The sequence below is a fragment of the Oryctolagus cuniculus genome, chromosome 3 (assembly GCF_051225735.1).
Source record: "Oryctolagus cuniculus isolate XC-2025 breed Fujian yellow rabbit chromosome 3, ASM5122573v1, whole genome shotgun sequence".
Lineage (NCBI taxonomy): Eukaryota > Metazoa > Chordata > Mammalia > Lagomorpha > Leporidae > Oryctolagus > Oryctolagus cuniculus.
Genome location: NC_142869.1, coordinates 50,480,056 through 50,500,478, shown reverse-complemented (window position 1 = coordinate 50,500,478; position 20,423 = coordinate 50,480,056). Strand labels below are relative to the sequence as shown.

General features: G+C 41.4%; 1 protein-coding gene across 7 annotated transcripts in view; it reads left to right on the top strand.

Annotated features, from left to right (window-relative positions):
- PMS1 (PMS1 homolog 1, mismatch repair system component) overlaps window positions 1-20,423 on the top strand; it is a 117,345-nt gene that overhangs the window by 71,238 nt on the left and 25,684 nt on the right. For all 7 annotated transcript variants that reach the window (XM_008258829.5, XM_089330194.1, XM_051849352.3 and 4 more), the window contains one exon: window positions 11,953-12,069. In XM_008258829.5, the coding sequence (XP_008257051.4) occupies window positions 11,953-12,069 (117 nt within the window). The remainder of the gene's footprint in view (window positions 1-11,952; window positions 12,070-20,423) is intronic.

Genomic DNA, 20,423 nt, shown 5'->3' with positions numbered 1-20,423 from the left:
GTGGCTCACTAGGTTAATCCTGTGCTTGTGGTGCCGGCATCCCATATGGGCACCGGATTCTAGCAGGCTGCTGGGTTGCTCCTCTTCCAGTCCAGCTCTCTGCTGTGACCCAGGAGTGCAGTGGAGGATGGCCCAAGTGCTTGGGCTCCTGCACCCGCATGGAAGACCAGGAAGAAGCACCTGGCTCTTGGCTTCGGATTGGCACAGCGCCGGCCATAGCGGTCATTTTGGGGGTGAACCAATGGAAGGAAGACCTTTTCTCTCTATCTCTCTCTCATTGTCTAACTCTATCTGTCAAATATATACAAAAAAATGAAAAAAAATACTTAAGTAAAAACGAGATTTTAAAATTCAGAATTATGCTGAATAGATTTTATTGAGATAGCATCATTTTTGAAAGCTTGAGGCTGCTTAAAAATATTCAAGTCTTTCTAATGTTTACTGTTAGTAGAAAGTGTTGTTCTTTTAATAATCATATTAATATTGTGCTGGAATTCAGAACATTGGGTAATGTCTTAGTGATAAATTGCTATCGCTAATATTGTAGTTATATATCAGTTTGGGCTGGGCGGGGAGAGCTGCCTCTTTATCTTGTGTTTGTGCCTCCTAAGCTTTTTTTTTTTTTTTTTTTTTTGACAGGCAGAGTTAGACAGTGAGAGAGAAAGTCTTCCTTTTTCAGTTGGTTCACCCCCCAAGTGGCCACTAAGGCCGGCGCACTGCACCGATCCGAAGCCAGGAGCCAGGTGCTTCCTCCTGGTCTCCCATGCAGGTGCAGGGCCCAAGCACTTGGGCCGTCTTCCATTGCCTTCCTGGGCTGCAGCAGAGAGCCGGACTGGAAGAGGAGCAACTGGGACAGAGTCTGGCGCCCCGACTGGGACTAGAACCCAGCGTGCTGGTGCTGCAGGTGGAGGATTAGCCTAGTGAACCGCGGTGCAGGCCATTTTTTCTTTTTTTAAGATTTTATTTATTTATTTGAGAGAGAGGGTTAAAGATAGTGAGAGGGAGAGACAGAGAGAAAGGTCTTCCATCTGCTGGTTCACTCCCCAAATGGCTGCAATGGATGGAGCTGGGCTGATCTAAAGCCAGGAGCCAGGAGCTTCTTCTGGGTCTCTCATGCAGATGCAGGGGCCCAGGCTCATGGGCCGTCTTGTGCTTTCCCAGGCCATAGCAGAGAGCTGGATCGGATGAGGAGCAACTGAGATTAGAACTGGCGCCCATATGGGAGGCTGGCACCACAGGTGGAGAATTAACCTAGTATGCCACAGCACCAGCCTCTACTCCTGCCTTTTCTAAACAATAATCTACACAAATATGTATCCAGATGTGATAGATATACATCCGGTTATGTTAATTGTAAGATCTTGAGATTATTTAAGACTTCTGACTTTTAAGAAATTCAAGGGGCTGGTGCTGTGGCATAGCAGGTAAAGCCACCGCCTGCAGTGCCGGCATCCCATACGGGTGCTGGTTTGTGTCCTGGCTGCTCCTCTTCTGATCCAGCTCTCTGCTATGGCCTGGGAAAGCAGCAGAAGATGGCCCACGTCCTTGGATCCCTGCACCCTCATGGGAGACCCGGAAGAAGCTCCTGGCTCCTTGCTTCAGATCAGCGAAGCTCAGGTTGTTGCAGTCAGTTGGGGAGTGAACCAGCTGATGAAAGACCTTTCTCTGCTTCTCCTTCTCTCTGTGTGTAACTCTGATTTTCAAGTAAATAAATAAATCTTAAAGAAATTCAAATATGAGTTTAGTACACTTGTGTGTACTATTTTTGTATATAATTTGTGTGTATAATTTGCAAGAAAAGTGAAGGGCTTCGTTATGGTGCAGCAGTGTAAACTACCACTGAGATGCTGGCATTCTGTGTGAGCACTCGTTCCAGTCTACGCTGCTCCACTTCTGATGCAGCTTCCTGGCAGTGCACCCAGGAAAGCAGCAGAGGATAGCCCAAGTTACTTGGGCCCCCTGCCATCCGCATGGGATACCTAGGCTCTTAGCTTCGCCTAGCCCAGCCTTGGCCAATGCAGCCATTAGGGGAGTGAACCAGCAGATGGAAGATTTTCTCTCTCTTTTTCTCTGTCTCTCCCTCTCTGTAACTCTGCATTTCAAATAAATAAGTAAATCTTTAAAGAAGGAAGAAAGGAAAGGAGGGAAGGATGGAAAGAACGGGAAGGAAGGAGGACAGGAAAGAAGGAAAGGGAGTGAGAGAGGGAAAGATGGAAGGAAGCTAGGTAGGTTGTTTTCCTGTTGTCCTAATCCATTTTCTACTGCTGTAACAGAATACCACTGTCTGATTAAATTCTAAACAATGAAGTTGACTTGCTTTATAGTTCTGGAGGCTGCGATAGCCAATATCGAGGGACTGCATCATAGCATAGCAGAAGGCATTACATGCTGTGACAAGCAGAACACACACAGTGGAACTGACCTAACAGATTTTTATCAAGAGCCCTCTCCCGAGATAACTAACCCTTTTCCAAAATGATGGCGTTAATGCATTCATGAGTACAGTGCCCCATTACCCGATCTCTGAAAGGTCCCACCTCTCAGCACCATCACAGTGGCAGCTAAATTTCAAACTGAGTTTTGGAAGAGACATTCTATCCATGGCAGTTGCGTCTCAGGCCAGTGACATATACTCTTTCACATTCTAGGTGCTGTGTTTGTTCAGGCAGTCTTAGCATTAATTGTGCATCATCTGTGTACAACTTGCTTGTTCTTGCAGTTGAGGTTTGCTGGTTAAGTAATGAGTATTCTCATCTAACTTCATTTTCTTCATTTAATACATGTCAATGAAGTAGGACCAGTGGCAAGATACATTTGACTAACTTCAATCAAACCTAAGATGGTGTGCATGTAATAATATATTTTTGATTGAAGCGTTTTTGCACTGTCATCATACTGAGTAGAGTCATATTCTTACTTGGCACATCCAGATGCTCCAACTTTGTGTGACCTAGATAGAAAACATATGGAGGTTTGTGTGTATTTTTAGCACATGTTAAGCTTTCAGCCTAAGGGCAAGTTATACAAAAAACACTGGAAAGTGAAAAGAAAACCTTGATTTTTAAAAATAATGTAGAGTTGATGCAGTGGTAGAGAAAGCAGTTTAAAACTGTTTTCTATAGAAATTAATTAGATATCCGTTCTCTTTTGGATTCTCAACATTTATTTATCACACTTTATTGTTTAGTTTCTTAGTAATGGATCCTGTTTTGAAAATTAATATTGCCTGAGTAATAGCAAACATTTTATTTGCTGACAGGCCTTTATCTTGTATTACTAATCCAGTGGTAACAATTAGCTCCCTTAATCTGAAGCAATTATTACCTCTTGTGAAATAATGCTCCCAAACTACTAACAGTGTTCACTTCAAAATCCTTTTTTAAATCACATTTCAAAGTTTTCATTTCTCAGCTTTTCTAGAGCACCCCATTTCCTGAAATGATCTTTTTACAATTCTGTATACTAACTGTTCTGCAGGCCAGGCAGTGAAATAGCATCCTTGCATTAATCAGCAGCTAAGATTTATAACTGTACCTAAGGCATCACTCTACTATAAACCAAAGTAAACAGTATGATGTTTACCTTAGTAGTATCACAGAATGTATAGCTATATTTAGTACAGGAACCTCAAGAAATTAAAAAAAAAATGCTTTCTTAATTATTTTGAGTGTGTGAATACATATATAGATAGATTTATAAATATGGATATATCGCTGTCAGAGAACTAGCAGAACAAGTTTCGTTAATAAGCTTTTCCTGCCAAACTAATCCTTGTTTATTAGGAGCTTTTTTTTTTTTTAAGATTTATTTATTTACTTGAAAGGCATAGAGAGAGAGACAGAGATCCTTCATTCTCTGGCTCACTCTCCAAATGCCTGCAATAGCTGGAACTGGGCCAGGCCAAATCCACGAGCCAGGAACTCCTTCTGGTCTCCCACATGGGTGGTAGAAGCTCAAGTACTCAATCCATCATCTACTGCCTCCTAGAGGCGTGGCAAGATAAGCTGCTGCCTACAATGCCAGCATTCTATAACAGAATGCTGGTTTGAGTGGCTGCTCTACTTCCAATCCATCTTCTTGCTAATGCTCTTGGGAAGACAGTGGAAGATGGCCCAAGTGCTTGGGCCCCTGCAACCCATGTGGAAGATGAGGATGGAGTTCCTAGCTCCTGGCAGTTGTGGCCATTTGTGAAGTGAATCAGAGGATAGAAGATTCTGTGTGTGTGTCTGTTACCTTGTCTTTCAAATAAATGAAGGGAAGGGAAGGTATTGGACAAATACTATAATTTGAACAGATAAAATGGTATGACAAGCTGAAGTCTTCAGCTTTAAAAGAACAAAGATCCAGGGGCCAGCCGAGTGGCCTTGTAGGTTAAGTCTCTACCTGCAGCACCGGCATCCCATATGGGCGCTGGTTCATGTCCTGACCACCCCTGTTCTGATCCAGCTCTCTGCTTTGGCCTGGGAAAGCAGTGGAAGATGGCCCAAGTCCTTGGGCCCCTTCACCCGCATAGGAGACACGGAAGAAACTCCTGGCTTTGGATCACTCCAGCTCTGGCCTTTGCAGCCATTTGGGGAGTGAACCAGCAGATAGAAGACCTTTCTCTCTGTCTCTCCTTCTCTCACTCGGCCTGCGAAATAAATAAATAAAAATATTTAATTAAAAACACATCCCGTTTTCAGCACTATTGGAATTATTTTTTCCTTAAAAAAAGTAAGTGTTCAGTGGACGCTACTGGGTGCCTAGTACTGTTCTCAGTACCAGGGACTCAACACTAAGCAAGCTGAACTCATCATCTTCCTGCCACCAGATGTGTTCTTGGTGATGCCACTACCATTCCAGGTTCTCAGGTCAGCAGCCTGGGAGATATTCATGTCTTGTCTTCACATCTGTGGGGAGCAACTCGGACTAGACTAAGTTACTGGAATTAAGACTTATTCTATGCATCTGCTCTCCCACAATATGGCGCTGGGAAAGGAGTAAACAACTTCTACACAGCTGCCTCCAGTTCGACCAATAACTGCAGGAGCTGATCCTGCTCCTGATTGGAGGATAGCAGCGTACTCGGCGTGTGGGTAGCAGAGTTGGGATTGGTGGAAGAGGACTATAAAGGAGGAGAGAGACAACATGCACCAGGAACATCTAAGGGGAACATTCTGATAACATCTGAGCAGCCCCCGAGAGAGCCGGCCAGCGGTGTGCCGCTCCCCCGCGGAAGTGGGGAAAGTGGCAGGGGGAGCCGCCCTTCCACGGAGGTGGAAGGATCAGCAGCCAACCCGGGAAGGACCAGCAGCAAACCCGGGGAGGGCCGAGCAGACAAAAGAAGAGTGCAGGGTTTAGTGTCGTTCCTCCACGAAGAGGGGGAGTGACAACATCCACATGAAATCACCATGTCATATCAAGTCTACTTCATATCCTTTAGTCTGTCCTTGTCTTCTCTATCCTTGTTACAAATGTGCTGGTTCTATTACGCAGTCCATTGTTACTCACACAGTATTAATGCTAGTTAAGTACTAAAGTTTACAAATTGTTTACCTTTAAAAAAAAAACCCAGAGGAATAATCTTGTAAATATCACTTTGGCTGATTTACATTCTGCTATAATTTTGTGAGTGGAGGAGCAAGTATTATCATGGCAGATTTACTAGGAGTTACACAAAGTCCAAGGGCACCTGTGGGGATACTTTGTGAATATGAACTTCATCCATTTTCTATGTTACTGGGAAAAGTTAGGAATTGTATAAATTGAATCATTTTTAAACATCCATGTTTTTCTTTTTTCTTTCTTTCTTTCTTTTTTTTTTTTTTTTTTTGACAGGCAGAGTGGACAGTGAGAGAGACAGAGAGAAAGGTCTTCCTTTGCTGTTTGTTCACCCTCCAATGGCCCTGCGGCCAGTGCACCACGCTGATCTGAAGGAAGGAGCCAGGTGCTTCTCCTGGTCTCCCATGGGGTGCAGGGCCCAAGCACTTGGACCATCCTCCACTGCACTCCCGGGCCACAGCAGAGAGCTGGGCTGGAAGAGGGGCAACCGGGACAGAATCCCGTGTCCCTACCGGGACTAGAACCTGGTGTGCCGGTGGTGCAGGCGGGGGGTTAGCCTATTGAGCTGCGGCGCCGGCCAAACATCCATGTTTTTCTAGTTTGAGTTCTCACTAAGTCATTCCTCCAGGGATCTGTTTCTAACATTCACATCTGACCATGGCATTTTCCCAATTAGATTTCTCTAGTGACCCTGCATTGGATATAAAGATGACGAGCTTTTCATTACCTTAACTGAAGTACCTGAGAGGAGCTTCTGGGAGGAAAAGGCTTATTTTTGGCTTACAGTGTGGAGGTTCACAGTTCCAGAGCAGATGGCACCATTAGTCTGGCATCTGGTAGAGGCTGGCAGTGGTAGAGATGTATTGAGGAGCAGTCATCACGAGCCAGGAAGCATAGAGAAGCTGGAAAGACTCAAATAACCAACCCTCTTTGATGAATGACCTTTAAAGAGCAAAACCCTGTGACCTAAGGACCTCCCACTGGCCCCTCCTCCATGCTCCCATAATTAGATCAAGTTCCCACCCTAATCCATCCATTAGCATTAATGCATTAATTGCTAATTTTAGACTTTGAGGTTCAAACGTCTGCAGGAATTTGGGGAGCCAGGACCTGTTAATCCATAGCAGCTCCTTTGGGTGATATGCTGTCATTCATGATTTTGCCCTTATATGTCTGGCTTCATCTCCAGCAAGGCATATTCTCTGTGCTTTTGTGCTTTTGCATATGCTGGTTTACTTATTAGGAATGTACCTCCTGTTGTACTTTCTAGTCTTATCACACATGCACCTTCTTTGTGTAGCAGACTTAGGTTTCTTCTACAGTGCTCCTACTATGCATTTCATTTTTTAAAGACTTATTTATTGAAAGGCATAGTTCACTCCCCAGTGCCTTCAACAACGAGGGTTGGGGCAGGCTGAAGCTGTGAGTCAGGAATTCCATTTGGGTCTCCAACATGTGTCCCAGGACTCAGGTATTTGGACCATCATCCACTGTCTCACAGGTACATTTCAGGAAGCTGAATCAGAAGTATGAGGTATCTTAGACTCAGACCAAACAGTCCAATATGGGATGTGGGCATCCAGAGCAGTGGCTTAACCCTCTTGGCCACAGCACTTGTCTCCCCACTATGTTTGTTTTTTTTTTTTTAAGATTTAATTAATTTATTTATTTGCTGGGCAGTTGGGGACATTTAGCTCTTCCATCCACTGAGTCACTCTCCAAATGCTCACAACAACCAGAGATGGACCAGGCTGAAATCTAGAGCCCAAATTCTACCTGGTATCCCACGTGGGTGACAGGGACCCAAGTACTTGGACTATCATGAGCTGCCTTTCCAGTAAGCTGGATTAGAAGTAGAGTTGCCAGAACTCAAAGCAACACTGCAATAAGGAATGCTAGCACCACAAGCTGTAGCTTAACCTGCTTTTTCATAACACCATGCCACCCTCCACTGTGTATTTCTTATGTATTTTTAATAGCAGTTTTCAGAATTTAATTACTTGAATATCATACATTCGTATTGTAATACCTTAAGAGCTGGGACCTTGTCCTTTTCACTTTTCCAGCTTTTAGCATGGTATCTAGTACAAAGTAGACCTTCAGTTAATGATGTATTGAAAAAATTCAAAATTAATTTCTCCCAAAATTTCTATTTGGCTGGAGTATTTCTACATTATAATATTGATTACATTAAAAGATTAAGGAAAGTTATACAGTCCATGTTTGCTAGAGAATTTCCAATTTTAAAATCTGTTTTGTTGACCTTTAAGTATAAATGCAATTAACAACATATATTTTGTTTAGAAATCTACACATTGAACTGAACGTGTACTTTTATCTTTAAGTTGTATACAATTTATTTTTAATACTTTGAATTTATATGCTTTTTCTTTAAGATTATTTTTATTTATTTGAAGGGCAGAGTTTACAGAGAGGGACAGACAGAAAGATCTTCCATCTGCTGGTTCACTCCCTAAATGGCTGCAATGACCAGAGCTGTGCTGGTCCAAAGCCAGGAGCCAGAAACTTTTGGGTCTCCCATGTGGGCATAGGGGCCCAAACACTTGGACCATCTTCCTCTGCTTTCCCAGGCACTTTGTAAACTGCAGGGAGCTGGGTTGAAGTGGATATATGGGATACTGGCATTGCAGGCAGCAGCTCTACCCACCACTACAAAATCGGACCTGATTGTGTCTACTTTATAGCCTCTTTCTAATACAGGTCATATTGAAAACAATACAAAGTGAAAAATTGCAATTTCAGATGAATTGTACCTGAATTATTTTCTAGATCTACCATTTTGTGCATTTTGGGACCAACTACTGTGTATCCATATTTATATGATTATCAATAAATACAAATTACTAAGAATTTTAATTCTTAGGTATTTGAATCTACATAGTAAGATTAAGGTACCAACCACTGTATTCCCAAAAATATTCCGATTTTATATTGCTGGTTTATTAGCTCTCTGTTTTCTTGGACTTTATTTTTCTGGTGATATAAGAACCCCAGTTTTACTCCTTGTGCTTTTTTTGAGGATAAATTATCTTTAATAGATTAAAAATAAATTTATATTGTGAATTTCTTGGTAGCCTCAAGATTATTGGAGAGTACATAGCCATGAGGGTGATCATATATGAAAAATGTATTTGTCAATCAGTAATTTTACTCTTCGACAATTTCTAATTAACATCTGGAGTTGGTTCTAAATTATTGCTGTCTTTCCCTAGAGAGGAGAGAAATGTTAACAAAATGTGAGAGGTTTAGAGCAGTAAAGATTTGGATATAAATGTTGATTCTATGACCAACCATCAGTTTCTTCATCTGTAAAATGAGATTATAAAACCTACCTGAGCTGGCTGAGAAGATTAACAAAGAGTTCTTTAGAAAAGTGACTCCCATCTGATTGATGTCATTAAAATTCTGGGAATAGGTAAAAGGTCTTCCAGTTACATTAAATATTAACTGATTTGTCATTTTGAATAGTGTTTATATTATCTCTGTTTTCACAAACAGTTGCTCTTTGTGATTCTAAAAACAAAGTGATATATAGATAGCCCAGATATATAAGCAGGGTCCAATGATTCTATCACTTTACCCAGAAGTGCACATCCCTTAACTTCTATCTATAATGTGCCAGTTGGGGGACAACATGGATCTTTTTACTTAATCTTTCTTTCTTCTTCTTTTTTTTTTTTTTTTTTTTAAGATTTATTTATTGGCTGGCGCCGTGGCTCACTAGGCTAATCCTCCGCCTGTGGCACCGGCATCCTGGGTTCTAGTCCCGGTTGGGGCGCCGGATTCTGTCCCTGTTGCTCCTCTTCCAGTCCAGCTCTCTGCTGTGGCCCGAGAAGGCAGTGGAGGATGGCCCAAGTGCTTGGGCCCTGCACCCGCATGGGAGACCAGGAGGAGGCACCTGGCTCCTGGCTTTGGATGGGTGCAGCGCACCAGCCATAGTGGCCATTTGGGGGGTGAACCAATGGAAGAAAGCTTTTCTCTCTCTCTCTCTCACTGTATAACTCTGCCTGTCAAAAAAAAAAAAAAAGATTTATTTATTTATTTGAGAGGCAGAGACAGAGAAAGAGAGAGAGGGAAAGAGAGAGAGAGAGAGAAATCCTCCATCTACTGTATCACTCCCCAAATTGCTGCAACCGCTGGAGCTGGGCTGATCTGAAGCCAAGAGCCAGGAGCTTCTTCCGGATCTCCCACGTGGGTGCAGGGGCCCAAGGACATTTTCCACTGCTTTCCCAGGCCATACCAGAGAGCTGCATTGGAAGTGGAATAGCCGGAACATGTGAACTGGTGCCCGTATGGGATGCCGGCACTGCAGGTGGCAGTTTTACCCACTATGCCACAGCGCCGGCCCCCATATTTCATCTTAATGTACATAATATCATTAGTACTTTTCTTTTCCTATTTAGGTTCCTGGTTGTTGTTACAGATTTCCTTTAGGCTGACTTCTTTGATCTGGTCTCCTCTTGTCCCATCTTCCTTTCTCTTTCTCACCTCTCTTTTAGACTTTACAGAGACAACTGCAGAATCTTTTCATTGATTGTCAAATTCACACATGTGGAAGGGAAGCAGAATTTTATTAGCTTTATCAGCTTAGTTCACTGAAAAAAAATTTTTTTTTGGTACAGGTATTGCCTTTCTGGACTCTTCTCACCTATGTAGACAATGAAAGTCCACCTCAACTGGGTGTTAGCTGGCAATTCCTTCATTTCTTTATTTTTTCAGTATCCTACAGGGACGATTTCAAATCTTCTTCACAATCCTTATATACCTAGATCACTGTATTTTGACTTCCGACAGAAGACCTCTTTCAGCTACAGAAGGAAATGAGAACGAAGGATATGCCCAGCCTCCCGCCATTTAGCCTGCAGGGCTCCTACAGCTACTGTTCTTGCCTCACTATTTCCTAGTCAAGTGTGTCCATATCCCTGCCTCCCGTCTGATTGCCCTTCCCACCCAGACTTCCTGATGAGGTGTCTAGGTTCACTCTTCTGTATCCTCCCTGTAGTCACTATCGAAACCCTGCAGTGTGGCTCAGTTTACTTCTCAAAAACTGCTCCTGCCCTCTTGCCTTCTAAGTCCTGTACCCACCTCTGTGTTCTTATACTGCTTTCTCAGCATTGACCACATATGTTTACTTATTTCTTTAAAACAAAACAAAATAAAATTTTGTTTTGTACAGAGCTCTGTCCCCCTGCTCTTCCCACCTCTCTGGCTACTCATGTCAAGTCCCCCTTTTTGAAAATAAATAAATAAATAAATTTATTTTATTTATTTGAAAGCAGAATTGCAGAGAGAGAAGTCTTCTATCCACTGGTTCACTCCCCAAATGGCTGCCATGGCTGGGGCTGGGTCAGGCCAAAGCCAAGAACATGGAACTCCATCTGGGTCGCCCACATGGGTGCAGGGGCCCAAGCAATTGGGCCTCCTTTGCTGCTCTCCCAGGAGCATTAGTTGGGAGCTGGATCAGAAGCGGGTCAGCTGGGACTCCAACCAGCGCCCATATGGGATGCTGGCATCACAGGCAGTGGCTTTACCCATTACGCCACAATGCTGGCCCTTGTTCAGTCCCTTTTGTTCCTTTGCTTGCCCCTTAAATATTGGTATTCCTGAGTGAATATTTGCTGAATGCAGGAGTGGTTTCTGTTCTCATGATTTCTATCTCTTCTTAGCCTTTTGGCTAACAGCAAGTATTCTAATGATTTCTGTAATGATTTGGCTGTAATTGGACCTTGTTAAAACAGTGAGGAAACACTGTGTCAAGCCTGATCATTTACTTCACAGCCACTTTGGTCCAGTCTGTCTGAACTATGAGTCTCTTAAATGTTCTCTACTACATTTATGCAGTGAAAAAAAACCCAGGCCACTCAGCTTTTATGCTTATGAGGTGGTCAACATTTTATAAATATTTGGATATAAAAACATAATTATAAAGATAATTAAAGCTTGCTTTGCCAAACATTTTATACCCATTCGATTTTGCATAAATCCTGTAGCATACGATAGTAATACTTTACTTCGAGTAACTGTTTAATTTTATATATATAATGAAGTGTGTGCTTTGAAGGTTAGGCTACGAGGTGAGCAGAGACTTAATATTTATTAAAACCCTTTTATATTGGGACAGGCCTATATGCATTGGTATGTATTTTCACCTTCCAACAACCTTGAGAAAGAACAAGTCATCATGTAGAGAGGAGAAAACTGAGGTGAAAGGAAGCTAGATAGACTGTACACTGAGACATACACAGCTTCAGAAATTCAGAACTAGAGTTTATTCTGTAGACATAATAGGTCATGAATCTCTTCTAAATGATATTGAAAACATAAGCTGAGGATGGATGCTTAAGTGGATCTAAGTTGTATTAAAGGTTGTCTTTGTTATTTTGTCCGTAGGCAGTCGTTTGGCAAAAAACTAAAGTATCAGACCATAAGATGGCTCTCATGTCAGTTCTGGGGACTGCTGTTATGGGCAACATGGAATCCTTTCAGTGCTGCTCTGAAGAATCTCAGGTATGCAACACAACCATCCTTTCAAAATTCTGCTTCACCAGTGAAACAGTCAAAATGTTTCCTTTCTGGGGGCTAGGAATGGTAAGATGTTTTTCTTTTCTACATTTATAGCAGATATGTATATCTGATTAAAAAGAAAATACATACTGAGCTTATATAAAACCTCCTTCTCCTACCCTGTTTCTCTTTCTGTCTTTTCTATTTGTTGTTTATATTGATTTAGATTTTTTTTTAATTTATCTTTTTATTTGAAAGATACAAACAGACTGATAGACATACCCTATCTGCCAGGTTCTCACAGCAGCCAATGCTGGGACAGTCGAAAGCCAGGAGCTCATCTAGATAGATTGATATGGCCATGATACAATCATCCCCAAAATTTTCCTAACTGCACCAGATGCCCTCCCATTGATTTTTTTTAAAGTAATTGTCTTTTTTTTAAGAAAATATTTATTTTATTTGAAAGGCAGAATTACACAGAGACATAGAGACAGAGAGAGGTCTTCCATCTGCTGATTCACTCCCCAAATGGCTACAGTGGCTGGAGCTGCGCTGATCTGAAGCCAGAAGTCAGGAGCTTCTTCCATATCTCTCATGGGAGTACAGGGACCCAAGCACTTGGGTCATCCTCCACTGCTTTCCCAGGGCATTAGCAGGGAGCTGGATTGGAAGTGGAGCAGCTGGCACTCTAACCGGCACCCATATGGGATGCTGGTGCTGAAGGCCAGGGCGTTAACCCTCTGTACTACAGCACCGGCCCCAAAAAATAATTTTCAAGGTAGTATCTCATCTCTTTACTTTCCTGTATGAAGGGAAAGAATTCGGCTTGCTCTTTTTTCCCCCTTTCTTAAATATGTAGTCAAATTTTCTTTTGTTGAGCATTCAGCTTTAGACAGCAGTTTTTAACTCCATATAATTCTGTATGATGTTCCCCCTTTTTTACTTGCCCTTCTGTCTGTACTATAAGCACAATAAGTTTGAAATGTGTAGGGAATATACCTTATTGTCACTATAAATAGTCTTCCTGGCAGAGTCCCTTATTGTGCTAGGGTTTCATTTCCTCTCTAAGGACTATGCCATTCAGATGAGAATATTCTTAGTGTCCCAATTAAATGGATTCTCTCATTACTCCCTTCAGTTGCTCACAATTTATCATGCTTTTCTTTACTTTCTGTGTGAACTGTCTTATGAATTGCATATTCTGGAGTTTCTGAAAGTTTTTCTTTTTTTTAAATGAAGTTTTCTTCAAGTCAACAGTAACATCCACTCTTATAGCTGTTCTTCGTAGCTGGTAATCCATTCCATTCTGACTCTTTGAAGTCATTTTTTTAGAAGTCACTTATTTTGGGCCTGCACTTTGGTTCAACAGGTTGTTATTGCCTGAAGTGCTGGCATCCAAAATGGGTGCTGGTTCGAGTCCTGGCTCTCCACTTTGATCCAGCTCCCTGCTAATGATCTGAGAAAGCAGTGGAGGATGACCCAAGTCCCTGGGCCTCTGCTACTCTCAAGGGAGGCCTGGAAGAAGCTCCTGGCTCCTGGCTTCTTGCCAACCCTGGTTCTCGCAATCATCTGAGGAGTGAACCAGTAGATGGAAGATCTCTCTCTCTGTCTCTCCCTATCTCTAGCTAAAAAAAAAAAAGAGAGAGAGAGAGAAGAAAAGAAGGAGAGCTCACTTATTTCTTATTTGGATTGGTTACATTTCAGGCCATCTGCACAACTCTCTTCCTACCCTGTACCTTCTTTTCTTGGCATTCCTTCTGATTTTGCTGAGGTACATCTTTAAGTAACTTCCACAGAAAGGAGACAGGAGAGGTAAATTTTCATGCCTGAGAATTGACTTTATTTTGCATTTTTCTCTGTTGATATTCTGGTATATATAGAATTCTAGATTAAAAATATTTTTTCTTTAGAATTTTGAAAACTGAATATTTTTGACCATCCATTGTTGCTGATGAGAAGTTTGATGTATACCAGTTCTCCCTTTCCAGGTGATGTGCTTTTTCTATCTTAAAGTGCTTAGGATATTTCCTTCTTTGTTAAATTTTACAAGGACGTATTTAAGTGTATGTCTTTTACTACTCGGTTTTTTTCTTATTGTGCTGAGCAGTTGAAATGGACTTTTTGAATCTGAAGATTTATTTCCTTCTTAGCCTTGTGTTATGTGCTTCCATCCATTATCATTTTGGTAATTTCTGGTTCTTTTTGAAACTCTCAGTTAAGACCTCCTCTTACTGTTTTTCTCTTCCTGCTTTTTTCTTTTTCTTTCACATTTTCCATCTTTTATTTTTTTCCTGTAAGTTTGGAAGATCTCACCTATTGTTATCTTTTAGCACTTTTATTGATTTTTTTGTTTTGTTTTGTTTGTTTAATTTTCATTTTTAAATCTTACTACTTTTAATAATTTCTTATTGTTGTATAGATATAAAACCTTAAATTTCTATAAGGTATTAAGGTTTTGTTTTAAAATTTTTTGTTCAGGGCAGGTGCAGTAGGTTTATCCTCTGCAGCACTGGCATCCCATATATGGGCACCGGTTCTAGTCCCAGCTGCCCCTCTTCCAGTCCAACTCTCTGGTATAGCCTGGGAAAGCAGTAGAAGATGGCCCAACTGCTTGGGCCCCTGTACCCACGTGGGAGACCAGGAAGAAGCACCTGGCTCCTGGCTTTGGATCGGAGCAGCTCTGGCCATTGCAGCCATTTGGGGAGTGAACCAACACAAGGAAGACCTTTTTGTCTCTCCCTCTCACTGTCTGTAACTCTAACTCTCAAATAAAATAAAAAATAAATAAAATTTTTTGTTCCTCATATAATTTTTATTTCCTTGGGAGTCAGTTTTATTTCACTTGCCTACTCTTTTTCCTGAACCCTCTAAATTCTTAGGTGTCCCTGTGAATAGGAAATCTCATCAGGAGCAGTGTTTGTGGCTAGGCTTAGTAACTGTCGGGTTACACTTGAGTGCAGAATACTCTAGATCCTAGTCATTTTCCCAGAATCTGGGAGAATCACAGGTGTCCTGATGAGGTGCAGATTCCTCTGCACATTTTGCCCTTACTTTTTGTGTACTTCTCAGCAAATTCAGTTCTTCTCCCTCCCTCCCTTCCATTTCTTTTTTCCTCTTCCTTTATTGGCTTTGGCATAAAGTTAGATTAATTGTAGTTAGTTCATGGCACATTGTCCTTTTTCAGTTTCTTTAAAGAACAGTCCATTTGTTCTTTGCTTACTTAAAGTCTGAAGTTTCTCTGCAGTTCTGCTGGGCAGTTGACTTCTCTATTCTGCTCTTCCTCTTTCCCATAAATTGTTTAAATCTCTTCTGCTCATAATTCCCCTCCCATTCTCTTGGCAGTATTGAGTTCTTTTAATTATTTATTGCCATTTTATTAGAGTTGTGGGTGGGAGCTTGTGTTCAGTTAATACTTAGAATTCTGTACCTGAGGAATGACTCAGGCTTGTCTTAGTGGCCCATTACAGTGCCTGGAACATGACTGCTATCTGACATGGGTCCTGTATTTCAGAGCTCCCAAAGGAATTGTTTAGTAGTGTTGACACACTCCAGTGCTATCTTAGATTGATTATGATGACTGATGTAGGCTGGTAAGGATACTATCTAAATTCTCCTGGGTTCCCCAAAGCTTCGTGAGACTTTGTTACCTATGTGTCATCATCATGTTCAAGATATTATAGCTATCATCATTTGTTCTAAAGATAAGTACTCTTGACATCTGCTGGAAACTTGTTAGAAATAAGGAATCTTGGTTCTTGTTGCAGATCCCCTAAAGTAGAATATGCATTTTAACAAGGTCTCCAGATATACACTCAAGTATGAAAAAAAGCACTGATCCAGACCTTGGCTGGTTATGATTTCATTTGTGGATGGGACTGTCACATGAGGCAGTCCTGCAGTTGGGAATTTTTTTCTTCTAATCTGTTTATTGTGTTGTTAGCTCTATGCTTGCCTGTTGATTTCTTTAAAAAATTTTACTCAAGATGTAATTGAACAAGGACTTCTGGTAATCTATCATATATACCAGAATTTTCACTGCATCTTCATGTGGTTGTTTTGTATGGAAGAATAGGGGAGTTTGGAAAGCATAAGTTGGTGTTCCAGTTCCATAGACTGTCAAAATGATAATGATAATGAAATTTTTGAGTGTCTCTCTGGTGAAAGTGATCATCTAACCAGATCCTTGTACCATGTGACTAAACATTTGTGATATTTTGTTTGCCACCAGCTACCCATCACTGCTCCATGCTTTCTGGGCTTGTGTGGTTGGAGATTTTGTCCTTTATTAAGATTTCTTTGAGCCTCTTTTCCTCCCTGGCCAAAAACAGTCTTATTTTCTTTCTTCTTCTTCTTCTTCTTTTTTTTTTTTTTTTTTTAGATTTATTTATTTATTTGGAAAGCAGAGTTACAGAGAGAGAGAGTCAGCTCGCTCGCTCTCTCTCTCTCTCTCTCTCTCTCTCGTCAATAGTAACTCTGCATGTGACCAGTCTCTTAATTGTGGATGGTGGTCTCAACTGGGCCATTATTATGGTGACAATTGTTAGGCTTTTCTCAGTGCAACTTCGTTAGCTTGTTGTGGTTCACGAAATTATCCTTGTTGACATCTGTGTTCTCTTTTGATACTTTTTTCTGTGCAATATTCCATACTAAGTTCTCAGTTAATTATGGATTTTTTATTCCCAGAACTGTGTTTTGTTTTCCAGGATTCAGGATTTATTTATTTTCATGTTTCTTTTGTTTTATGTTTCTTCTAAACTTTATTTCTAACTACTGATTTTTATTTACCTTCTGTTTTTAATGGATGCCATTTTTCTTTTTAAAAAAAAGATTTATTTTATTTATTTGACAGAATTACAGAGAGAGGTAGACACAGAGAGAGAGGTCTTCTGTCCACTGGTTCACTCTTTAAATGGCCATAAGGGCTGGAACTGAGCTGAAATCAGGAGCCAGGAGCTTTCCGGGTCTCCCACATGGGTGCTGGGGCCTAAGGACTTGGGCCATCCTCTGCTGCCTTCCCAGGCTCATTAGCAGGGAGCTGGATCAGAAGTGGAGCAGCAGCTGGGACTTGAACTGGCACCTTTTATTTACTTTTTAAAAAGTGTGTTGCATATACTAATTTCAAAGTCTTTTCATGTTGCTCTATCATTTCTGTTTTCCCAAGAGAAAATTCTCTCATATGCTGCCTTTTTTTTTTTTTTTTTTTTTTTTTTTTATGCCAAGCAACATTTATTTAAGTCAGAGACCGCCTGCTGCTGCAGCCAGGAGGGGGACTCCGAGAGAGGCAGACCTAAGAAACCAATGGAAGTGGAATTTTCAAAGCACAATTTTAGGGGCTAAAAAACAACACAGCTAACAGTCAGTCAGCAGGTGGGGCAAAACCCATCAAAAGGCCAGATCTGCAATCTTCTCTATCCTGTGTAGCTTGTTCATGATAAAACAAAAAGCCATCAGAAAGGTGTGATTGGTGACTTCTCCTTTCTGTTCTTCTGATAAACCAGAAGAAGGGTAGAACCACTACTTCCTTGCTATTCTTGTGGAACTGGAAACTCAGGAGCTAGATTCGGTGCTTTCATCTTGCTAAGCTTTTGGGGTGGAGCAAACATTTTGCACCCTGTTAAAGAGATTTCTCCTTTTTTGCATTCTGACCTGGACTTACATAACTGCCTGTTAGCCCATCTGCCTTCTCACATTCCCTTCCCCGGGAGAGTTGACCCTCACTGCTGTTAGGGATATGGGGGCAATGAACACTCTGGCTGCTTCATGCTGAAAAGGGGCCTCGTTGAGGGACAGCTTCAGGGTATTCTTCTGAGGGACAGTCTAAGGGTCCCAGGTAGAATATGGATTTCCTCATGGGCATTTTCTGAAGTGTGAGGGCTTCTTGTTTAATCCTGGATAACACAAAGCATAAGGCAGTTACTATCTCTGCCTGGAGTTCGATGGCTTCTTCCTGTTTAATCCTGGATAACACAAAGTGCAAGGCAGTTACTGTCTCTCCCAATTGCCAGCCTCCTCTTGTGAGAGTTCGTGTGATCCATCTGGAAGCCTCAATGTCAAAGACTCAATTTCAGAGCTTTAAATGTAAAAGAATTGTCAGAGGTTGAAACCATTTGATCAAAGTAAGTTAAACCTGAGCATTTTAACCAAAGCTGTGGAGTAGATCTAATCAGAGTTAAAATAGTTAACTCCTTTAAGATTCAAATTTTTAAAGCAATAAAACTCAATAAAAGCAACAGAAAACACATACAGCTTCCCTGAGATATATAAAACTTTCTTACTTAGGTCAGTTAGAAAACACAGAAAAATCTTGATTGAAAAAGATGAGCACATGATTTCAGCATGAGCCCAGCACTCAGGACAGTTGAATACATCAAGTTACAAAGGGGTAGAAAAATCAAGTAATCCTGCTATCTTTTAGAAGGACTAATTTTAAAAATAATTTGTCTGCATCATCCAAACTACTTTTGCACAGCATTCATCTTCCACAAACATCCTCCTAAATAATCCTCAATGCCTTTAAATTAAGAGAAAAATATCCTTTAAAAGAATTTACAGAATTTTGGGGCCAGTGCTATGGCATAGCTTGGGCCCCTGCACCTATGTGGGAGATACAGAAGAAGCTCCTGGCTCCTGGCTTTGGATCGGCCCAGCCCTGGTCATTGCAGCCATTTGGGGAGTGAACCGGTGGATACAGGATCTGTCTCTTTCTCTCTCTCTCCTCCTGTCTTTCTGTGACTTTGCCTTTCAGATAGATAAATACATTAAAAAAAAAAAAAAAGAATTTTAACCCGTTGTTACTTTAAAGCAGTTTTTGAATTTTGAAAGTGTTAAAGCAGTTTTTGAATCCAGGTAGGAACTAGGTAAATTATTTTTACACAATTAATTTTCATCAAAGTGTTGCAAACCCTAGGAGTCTTGGGAAAAATGTTTAGCTTAGAAAACAAAACATTTAAGAATAGTACCAACAATGCTTTCTTAAAAGACACACATAAATATTTTTGAGAATCACATTGTGGATGGCAAAAGATTTAAACTAGTTGTGATTACAATAACAACTCAAAGTGTAGCATCTTAGGAAGAATAGCAGGGCTTTACAGACCTTTATACTTTTTAGGGCGGTGACAGTCAGAGAGCTCTGTGATTTTATAAGGCATATATTGATGATTGGAAAACAGGAAATTTAAAAAGTGAGAAAATGTGAACTCTTTGAGTCAGAGCAGCCAATCTGGGAGAAAACTTAGAAAGGATGTTGGAAAACACAGTTCTGCACGGCATGAGGTCAGTGGTTTAAAAAAAAAAAAAAAAGAAGAAAGTTTAAAATGAACCCTGTTATGACAAGTTCTTGCTAGTGTCTTTTCAACATGGTTACTAAAGAGGAGGGCCAGCTGAGACCAGGTGCTGGGCCTTGGCTGCTACACAGATGCAACATGCCTCCCCCTCCCCCTCCCCCTCTCCCTCCCCCCAAATACACACTTCCTGACCTTTGAGATGAAGGAGAGGGGCCGATGAGCAGTCCCTGGACAGATCAGGAAGCCAGAGTCCGAAGGGCCTAGGTAGGGCTTGAGAGGAAGTGGGCCTAGGCCTCTGGTAAGATGCTCCTCCTGCTCGAGTGTGGCTAAGGGACTCTTAGCAAGAAAGAATTCAGAAGTGAGACGGTGTAGCAGTCAGCAAGATAGCAGGTATAGGGATTAGAAACACAGCATGTATGGGCACCACTGCCCCATTAATGAGGCAAAGATCCTGTACTGGTCTCCATTCTCCATTTGGATTTTGAACTCCTAGAATTGGAGTGTCGTAGGGACTCTTGCTTGGCTTTCAGAGTCCTCGTACCTGGAGATTGTATGTTGTGCCTCTTAGTACTTTCTGCTTGCCTCTGATGGGGAAAAGAGAAAGAAGGGTCTTTAAGATGAACCTGGACAGGCTGAGCAGTTACAGCCCGGCCAGTTTTTTTCCCTGGACACACCAAACTTCGGAATTAATGTATCTCTGTCAGAGGGAGGCAAAGTCTGCCCTGGTCCTGTAAGAACTATGCTCTTAACTGGGACAAGAGATATCTACCTGGTGCAGGTGCTGGGCTCTCTTTGCTGCAATTTTATATGCTCCAAAGTTATGATTTGCACAATCATCTTTGATACAGGCTTGCTTTGTTTTTTTTTTTTTTTTTATTTCTCCTGTCCCCACCTTCCCTTCTTCCTTCCCTTCTCGCAGCTTGGTAGAAACACCCTGCCCCCAACCTCAGTTCAAAACCAGGTATTACTGGTTTATTAATGTAGCTACTGGTTCACATAAGTAGTTCATGCCTCTCATCCTGCCAGGATTTTCCAGACACCTTTTCCTAGTCAACTTGGCTTAACCTT